Below are 9,714 nucleotides of genomic sequence, written 5' to 3'. Positions count from 1 at the left end.
CACGTCTAACTAATTAAGCACTGTATTGTTATGCGTTTAAAGACTACTCTCGTATGAATACTAAACCAGTTACAAAAAACTGTTTTATTTTGGAATTTACGAATAAGCTGCGATGAACCTTATGCGTAGGAGTAAACGATACAAATTTGGTTGTCGCTAAATTATGGATTTTAAAAACAGTTTTTTTCGTAGGCTCGGCGCGAAACGGTTTTCGATCACGTCTAAGTAATGAAGCACTGTATTATTATGCGATTAAGGACTATTCTCGTATGAATATTAAACCAGTTACAAAAAACCATTTTAGTTTTTACGTAACGAACAAGCTACGATGAATGTTATGTTTAGAGACATACAATAGAATTTTGATTGTAGAAGTAATTTGTAATAAATGCTAGTTTCGTTCATAGGTTTTGTTTAAAATTGTTTTTAATTTTATAATACATACTTATTAATTTAGAAGGAAATATAATATTTATAATTTAATTAATTTAAAAAATTAGTTAATTTAAATAAATATGATATAATTTTATATATATAAATTTATTTCGGTGAAAAAAAAAAAAAAAAAAAAAAGGTCGACCAAAAAACCAGTTTTTTTTATAACCGTTTTTCAGAACTGTTTTTTGCGACAAAAAAACTAGTTCGTTTCGTTTCACGTAAAATATAAAATGACCCAGCTCTAATTATAACCACTTATATTATATTAGCATGAAATACGTAACCTTTATTCACTAAAATTAAATTTTAATAATTTATACCATTTAAACTGTAAGGTCTTTAATGTGAGAGAAAATAAATCATTATTATTATTAAAATAATAATGCTTATTTAGTTGAGCTGTTGATGTAATTGAACATTTGTAAGTTCTTTCATAACTTACAAATCATCAAATACATATTAAAATTATATGAAGCAACTAAAATTAATCAATATTAAGAATTCATATTGTAGAATCTATTAAAATAAAGTGTAGCAAGACAGAATAGCAATATTTTCTTTTGGCACGACCGATCCTTTGAATGTCAATTGTCAATCATTGCCTTGGTAGTTGGTGTTGATGTTCACAGTAAAAGTCATTATGTCATTTTTCACGATTCGCAAATTGCCAATTTTTGACTTGTCTATCGTATACAAAATAAATAAATAACCATAGGAACCTAGTTATTTACCCAAGTTCTAGATTTAATTATAACCGTTATTTTCATAAACAAAATTCTGATAAAAACGTTCAAATGAATAATGGTATGTATTAAAGCAAAACTAAGGTCTAGTGTAATTACTAAATATTCCTCACAATAGTTTTAATAAATCTATAATTTATTCTATTTTTAATTATTATTTTATATAAGCCAATTATTGAAATTCTGATTTAAAATAAACTACTTGAATAGTATTGTCAAATGAAATACACAATTCAATGTTATTTTAAATTTATTAAACAAAGAGTCGCGAAAATAATTTTTGTACTATTCTATATATTTAAGTCTGATTTACAGAATAACAAATTATTAAACACTCTAGCTAACGCAATAGATAATAAGGATGAAATTAGAAAAAGGATAGACAGTGGGAGAATCACTTTCAGTGAACTGCAATCATGCGTTGAAAACTGCCAGAACCGTTTTGGGGGAAGATCTGAATTGGCTACAGAAGATGATATAAGGTACAGCTAATTCATTGTATGTAATGTTTTTTTAATATATTTCTTGTATTGAAATTGAAATATTTTATGGCAAAAATTAAATACAGTAGAACCTCGATTATGTGAATGAATTGGGACCAAGACTAGTTTTGATAACCAAATGTTTGTATAATCTAAATGGATACCTTGGTCTAATACTAAACAAGTACAAACACTTTTTACAAAAAAAAAAAAAAATTTTAATGTGACTTACATATTTAAATACAAAGTATAAAATGTTATTATGTTGTTTTATTTTTTGTTTTGGATAATTGAGTGCTTGGATAATCGAGATTCTTCTTTAGGTATATTTTAAATTATAGCATAATTTACAGAATTTTAAACCTGTGTGAAAAATGGGAAAAAGTCCTTAGTCATGGGCTAAAGACAAATCTTTCAAATTCAGCTATACAAAACTTCGTAGCAGCTGGCTTAAATTTAACTTTTAATATTGTTAACATTGGTAAGTACTAATTTTAAGATAAAATTTAGATAGTGTTCAAAATTATAAATTTTGAGAGTAAGCTTCATATTTTTATTTAATTAAAAAAGTGGTGTTTGTTAAAAAAGTTGGTATGTTTATAACATTTTATGTTAATTTATTACCAGCTAGCTAATATCATTAAGGCTAATTAACTTGTAATTAACATTTAGTTCTAATTTCTCTTTTTGTAGGAAATTCTCTATGGAGCTATTGTTGTCTTCATCTTACAAAACATGAGAAGGAAAGGTTCAAAATACTGTCTAATATTAACACTCCTTTGGGGTACTTTAGAGCTTTTCTACGAGCCTCTTTAAATGAAAGATCTTTAGAAAGGTATTTTGGGAAAATAATTTATTAATATTTAGTATATATACATGGAACATAATTTTAATATCATCTAATTTTTCTCAGATATTTACAAAGTTGGGTTTCACATGGTCTCCTAATTGAATATTATGATGAAGGTGCATTTGTTCGTAGCCCGGAAGCCAGCTTGCTTCCGAGTGTAGCGGCAGGTAAAACATTGTATATTAGTTAAATAAATAAATAATTCTGTGATAATAATTCACTTTATACTGTTTTGCAGGCTTATCATCTGTTTTGTTTGCATTATCAATTGACAGAGCAGAACTCAATGAATCACAGCAATTAAATACAATAAATAAATCTGAACTTGTTATACCGCTGCCCACACCTATTAAGACGTCTGGTAATTCAAAACGAAAACCAATACGCCAAGTAATATCCTTCGACAAAGATGAAGAAAAGAATGAAACTAAGCCAAAAAAATCCATCGAACCCAAAGATAATTCAAGCGAGTGCTGGAATAGTGCACCAGCGACTTGTCTCAATTCGCCAGATCCTAAAGTAACGTCAAAAGCAGTTTCTCTCAGTGAACCAACTAGCTCTGATTACAAGAGTAGTCTAAGACATTTTTTTCCTGACAGTGTAAAGTCAATGGACAACCCTTTGCAAATACTCTCTAAGTTGTCTGAAAGTGCCAAAGAAATATTTTCGAACTCTCAGAATAGCATAGACAAGAATGTCGTTGTTAAAGATGATATGTCTGATTTGAGTGTCAATTGTCTTAAAATATCGGAGAGTGATAGTGAAGAGGTGGCAGGCAGTATTGACGGGAGCACATCGTGTTTAGAGCTCTGCTTCACTGAAGATGAAAGTGTCCCGGATGAGAAAAGTCTTAGTTCAGTCTTAGAAAATAGGGAGAAAGAGTTTATGAATTTACAACTAAAGTACAATCAATTTGAAATATCAAGTAAAGAGAAAATAAATAAGCTAGAAAAAGTTGTTTTAGATCTAAGCAAGTAAGTTCTATAAAATTCAAATGAATAGCAGTGTTGTATTATAAAAGGGATATTGATTATTTAAATTTTCTTTTATTTGCAGAGAGAATGATAGATTAAAGGATCAGTTAAGAACCTATATGTCTGCAGTGGAAATGGGCAAAGCGTTGAAAACTAATGATAGCCATGATGAAGAAATTAATCAGTATGAGAAAAAGTTAGTTCAGGTATTGTATGAGTTTGAGCATCATTTTATTATTTTGCTGAAAATGTCAATGATAAATTTGAATGTATTTAAATACTTCCAGGTAGCGGAAATGCACGCTGAATTAATGGAGTTCAATCAGCATTTACAAAGGAAGCTACAAGATCTAGAGAGCTCCGGTCTCGAAATAGTTGAATTACCCGAGTCAAATGTGAAAGTTTACATTCCCAGTGCATTCTTAGTCGGAAAGAAAACTCAATCTTATCATGTTTATCAGGTATTATAATATCCCAATATATTCCTAAAATAAATAAAATTTCAAGTAGTTCAATTTGTAGCAAAATTATGATTAAATTCTATTGACAAAGTTACCATTGTAATATATTTAAATTACAGGTTTTCCTAAAAATTGGTCAAGAGGAATGGAACGTTTATCACAGATATGCAAAGTTTTATGAATTACATACACAACTCAAAAAATGCCACCCTGATATAGCGAATTATAAATTTCCACCAAAAAAAACTTTACGCAAACGGGTAAGAAAAATATAGACTCAATAAGTAAAAAAGTGTTGTAAAGTTATTTGTTTGTAAGGCTTTTGTGTAAATCGTGAAGCCACTCTTTAGATATTCTTCTGTCAAACAGCAATGTAGTGTACTATTGTGTGCTAAATTAAAACGTGAGTGGGTCAAGGTAGCTCCGAAAAGTAGGCGTATTAGATACATGTAAAATTAACAAGAGAGAAGTATAAAAATCTCAAAATAATTTATTAAACTATGAGGAATATGAGGAGAGCAAAAAAAAATGAAAATAAGAGTTCAAAAAATGTAAACTAAGTGAAGAAATCAAAAATAAGAATTGTTTAATTTTTTATACGAAATTTCCTCCCAAAAAGGGTGTACAATAAAAACTTTACGGGGTTTTTGAGATTTAGCTACATTTAAGGGAATTAATAAAGTTGGTCTCAGCCGGGACATTCGGTGTGGGTTGTCATGGGTGACGTCAACGCTTCTGTAACGTGGTGTGCGTTAAGGGAATTAATAAAGTTGGTCCCAGCCGGGACATTCGGTATGAGTTGTCATGGGTGACGTCAATGTTTCTGTAACGTGGTGTGCGCGTGCGCAGGACGCGCGCGTGGTGTCGGCGCGGCGCGCGGCGCTGCAGGCGTACCTGCGCCACGCGCTGCTCACGCTGCCCGAGCTGCGCGAGTGCACGAGCCGCGCCCAGCTCATTACCTTGCTGCCATTCTTCGGGTCAGCCTTGAATTTGATTTTACAACTAGCTTTACAATTCAGTTCCTCGAGTGAAATAAAACCCATACTAATATTATAAATGTGAAGTAACTCTGTCTGTCCGTCGCTCTATCATTATATAAACTACTGAACCGAAATTGATGAAATTTTTTGTGAAGCAAACATGAACTTCAAGAAAGAACATAGGCTTCTTTTAGGCTTAATACATGACATTCTTAAAACGCGAGCGAAGCCGTGGACAATAACTAGTATTTTATAAATATTTGTTACGGTCACCTATTTTTTATATATGATATTATTAAAACGAAAAAAAAACCAATCATAGAGTAATGATTGTTTTTTATATTGTATAGTAGTTTATTATAGATAAAAACAATATATAACAAGAATAATTAGCCATTAACGCAGTAATCCATCTTCCTTTAAAATATGTATTATTACTTATTTCAGGACTTCATCTACTGTGAAAGAAAATGGCTTTAACAACACGCTCACGCGTCAACAATCCAACGACTCTGTATGCACCTTTGACGAACTCTGATGTTAGTATGAGCGTATAAATATTATATATTTAAAAATAGAATATATCAAAAAATAAACAACGATCGCAATATTGACAATTAAACAAAGAAACGATTTAGACACACACTAAAGGTATAAACAAAACCTCATTATACTAAAACACCGATATTTTATTTCATTTGTTATAAGTAAAGCAATAATAATATATAATAACATAAATAGTTACTCTTATACGTCATTCTAAAGTTGACCTAGACATAGATTTCGTCAGTAGTGTAGATATTTATATATATCTATATATAAAAAAAATTAAAACGACATGTCACTACGATTATCGTAATAGACAAAATGTATTCTTGATTTCTCGTTAAGTTATTTTAATATTAAACTTTTAGCGATTTCAATTGAAATTATATTTTTCATAATAGATAACCACAACCTTAGTTATAAATATCGCACCGTATATTATTCCACTTTAAAAGTATACAAATAATTATTTATAATTAATATCTAATAATTATTATTGTTAGTATTTTCAAAAGTGTATTTATCATACTTCATTCATTAGAAAAAAATATACATACATAAAATATACAAATACATTGACAACGTATTATAACTTTACATTACAATCTGTGATATCATTAGTCATAATACGCATTAAACTATACTGTTTCATGTAGCTATTAGTCCCTAAAACGACATTGATGATTTTAATTCAACTGTATAAATTGTATATATTGTGACGCGAATAAAAACGTCTCGGCTACAAAAATCGGTGTACATTGTAGTGTATTTTTAGTTCAAATTACATGAAATGTTTACAGTATTTAAAAAAAATGAAATGTTACCCATAAACGATAAGCAATTCATAGAGGTAATTAGTTAAGGTCAAAATGATGTACCATGACATATTTGACATGTAAAAGAGGGTTGGTTAATTCAAGAGCATATGCGTTTCATGTAAAAAATAAGTCGCATTTAGGTAACCAACCGTGAAAAGAGTAAATCTTTATTTATGGAAGAATTAGTTGTCAAACTTGTTTATTGATACGTCAGGTCTAAGCCGTCGACATAAACAATTTTTCATTATACCGATAAAAGTAGCAAACATTTATAATCAAACAAATGTTTCTTATTTATTTTTACGAATAACAACAGTACAAACCTGCTGTCCTGTACCTAAAAGCATATTCACCGTCTTACCAAATAATTACTAATATTTTGACGCATTCTAATAAATATAATAGAAAAAATACAAGTTTCCTTACATGTCTATTTTATAAATACTCAAAACGACTGGTAAAATAAAACGCTGAAATGTAATTCCAGAATTCAGTGCAAGAATGTGGTCAAATTCTGCAACTGAAATTTATAATAGTTTTCTCTAACCGATTGAGCTAAAATATGTAAATATATAGTTTGAAATATATGTAAATATGGGGGCAATGCAATAATAAGCAGCAATACGAAGGTGATCTCGTCGTACTATTGATGCGGGCGTATCTTTTAATGAGGTCATATTCTTTTATAGGTTTTTGTGATTTATCAAATTATTCATTTGAGTAGACATGCCACTGATTTTAGAAAACCCTTAAATATATTGGAATAAAAAATAAATAAATTTGTCCTACTTCAATAGAGAGTTTTGAAAGTTGTTTTAAACGGGGTAAAATAAAAGGCGTTCTGGTACAAATAAGTGTAGGGTTCAATTTTAAGTCCCGTTCTTTTCTTAATATATGTAAAAGAATTACCTTATTTTGTTAATAATATTTGCGACATGTAATTGCCGACAGGTGAAATATCTTAAATTTTTTAACATCACTGAAAAGTAAATAATTTTGAGGTTGTGAGCAGGACATAATTACGTGAAATAATAAAATAAATCGGTGTTTTTTGCTTTACGGTATATTTTTGATAAAATACTCTTTATACGGAAGAATATACAAAATATTCCATAAAAGATCATATACATACGATATATAAATAAAGAGAACGTCTTTAGACAAATAATATTCGCAAATATAATAAAATTACATTACCGAAAAAAATTAAATATATTGCGCTTTTAAATAAAAATTCCAACGCAGGACTTCTCATTAAAAATAATGAAAGTTAATACTGACAGCAATAAGTGAAGCTGGTTTATTTTAGATTTAGAAGATCAATTATGCGAATTTTATACCCTATCTCTTCACTGGAGGCTGCTTTCTGAAATGCAAATGAGTTGAATAACGATTCAAAAGTTTATTTGAATAAAATACACTTGATTTGATTTGCCATAGGGATTGCCTTATTCACTCCTTTATCAACACGTCTTCGTCATCATTGGGATTTTTGTTTTTTTTTTTAGCAACGGTAGAGTTCTATGTAGTGTTTAAGGTCTCACGATAAAGCAGTGACCACAAGTACTCCTCATCTTATCAAAGCTTTTGGGCTTTTTTCTTACGTATACCTTTCTTATATATGAGATGTTTATATAGAAAAGTATTAATTTTTACTGAAAGGTTCATTCATTCCAAAATTATTAAAAAGTAATATCATAAAATAAATATAAATTAAGTATATTTATTATTAAAATTGTAAATTATTTCTATTTATTCGTAACTAAACAAAGAGAAGTCATCATAATATTTAAGATATCGATGTATTTGATTTTTTTTTTCGTCAGTTTGTAAAGGAGTCTCTTTTTAATAGTTATTATTATTTATTTGGATTGAAATTTTTAGCGTTTGTTTTACTAAATAGTAGAACCTGTACAAAATGCCTATTGTCTAGTATTTTCATAGAAATTTAATCTGTAAATAAGTTTTTTGTAGAATTTTTATTTTTATCTGATATAAGACAATAGACCTATAGTGCCCTAAGAAAACGATTCATTATATCACCAATGCGCCACCGGTCTTGGGAACTAAAAAGTTTTGTCACCTGTGACTCCAACCCCAACAGTACTAAGTATTGTTGCTTGATGGCAGAATGCGTGACCAGTGGGTGGCATCTACCTAAAATGGGTTGAACTAACCCAACCACTTGACAAAAGTATGATTAAGTTCTACTTCCCAATGTTACTAGCCAAAAACATCAAATAATTCTTATTGTTATTATTCTGAATGTTCTAAATTTCAACTTAAAACAAACAACTAAGAGATTAAGCATTAGTTTAATTTAAAACAATAAGCATTTTGTAGACCGTGCACGAAGTTATTGTTTTAAAAAATTAAAAAGATCTTGATATATTATATCTTATAGATGTTATGTTGAGATGTATATTTTGATTATAGAATAAAAATTATGTATTTGAATTATATAATTTTACAAAAAGATAAATAATATTTAAATAAAATGTGTCTTTGACTAAATTCTTTTGTATATAATGTAATCCGTAGCATCCATTGCATGTCAAATACCAAAAACACGACGGTAGTAATGATTAATCAAGTTATTACACGTAACTAATTTTCCCAGCATGCTTCGTTAGATATAAAAATGTTTATATAATGCTTTGTATTCTTACAATAAGATTGTAGTATTTTATTATGGATTGCACTGATTATTTTGTTTAGTTTCATATACCATCGAGCATTATCATATCACACGTAGCCTAAAAATAAGCTTTATTTTCCTAATATTACAGAATCGTCTAGCTATTATAAATAGGTAGTTTTATATACATAATACATTAATTTAGTAAATAATGTTATTCTAAAACACAGACTATCTATTATTTTTTTCAAATAAAGAAAAATAAATATGATTGTCTTTTATGAATGTTATCCCTATTTTTACATTAGTCTATAATCAGTAATTTTATTCTAACGCAGATATGTATACTTAAAAAGGACTTATGTTTATATTTATTTTGAAAGTACATATAATTTTTGAGTTCAAATTAAATAGTAAGGAACATAGATCTAAAATGGTGTAAAGGTCAGAATACCACTAACTGAGGTAATGCAAGAGCGAATGAAATATCTTCAAGAGTGTTGCTTGTGTCGGAGGAAACTATAATACATGTATATTTCGCGGGAAACTAGCTTAGTTAGCCATTCGCTTAACAGCCTCCTCTTTGGCCGTTCAGCCAGCGAGCTGAATTATTTTCATTCAAGATATGTATTAGAATTATTACAATTAGTAAAAACAGTAAAAATGACTGTTTAAATAAATGTCACTCAACTAATGTAATTGAATTGTTTTTTGATAGTATACCAGGTTATGTTCGACTTTATGAGGACTTTGTTACAATAATTAATATAGTGCAATCAGTAGT

At 28.9% G+C, this 9,714-nt stretch overlaps 1 protein-coding gene across 1 annotated transcript; it reads left to right on the top strand.

Moving 5' to 3' along the window:
* Nucleotides 1-1,054: 1,054 nt before the first annotated feature.
* LOC124533669 (sorting nexin-29-like) lies at nucleotides 1,055-7,145 on the top strand. Its single transcript, XM_047109088.1, has 11 exons — nucleotides 1,055-1,242; nucleotides 1,497-1,663; nucleotides 2,017-2,144; nucleotides 2,357-2,498; nucleotides 2,577-2,680; nucleotides 2,752-3,487; nucleotides 3,570-3,693; nucleotides 3,775-3,948; nucleotides 4,068-4,208; nucleotides 4,798-4,925; nucleotides 5,376-7,145. The coding sequence occupies exons 1-11, from the start codon at nucleotides 1,240-1,242 to the stop codon at nucleotides 5,464-5,466; spliced, it is 1,938 nt and encodes a 645-aa protein (XP_046965044.1). The 5' UTR covers nucleotides 1,055-1,239; the 3' UTR covers nucleotides 5,467-7,145.
* Nucleotides 7,146-9,714: the final 2,569 nt, after the last annotated feature.

This window comes from Vanessa cardui, chromosome 11, assembly GCF_905220365.1.
Source record: "Vanessa cardui chromosome 11, ilVanCard2.1, whole genome shotgun sequence".
NCBI classification, from domain to species: Eukaryota; Metazoa; Arthropoda; class Insecta; order Lepidoptera; family Nymphalidae; genus Vanessa; species Vanessa cardui.
Note: the sequence above shows the minus strand (reverse complement) of the source record. Positions and strands in the feature narration are given on the sequence as shown.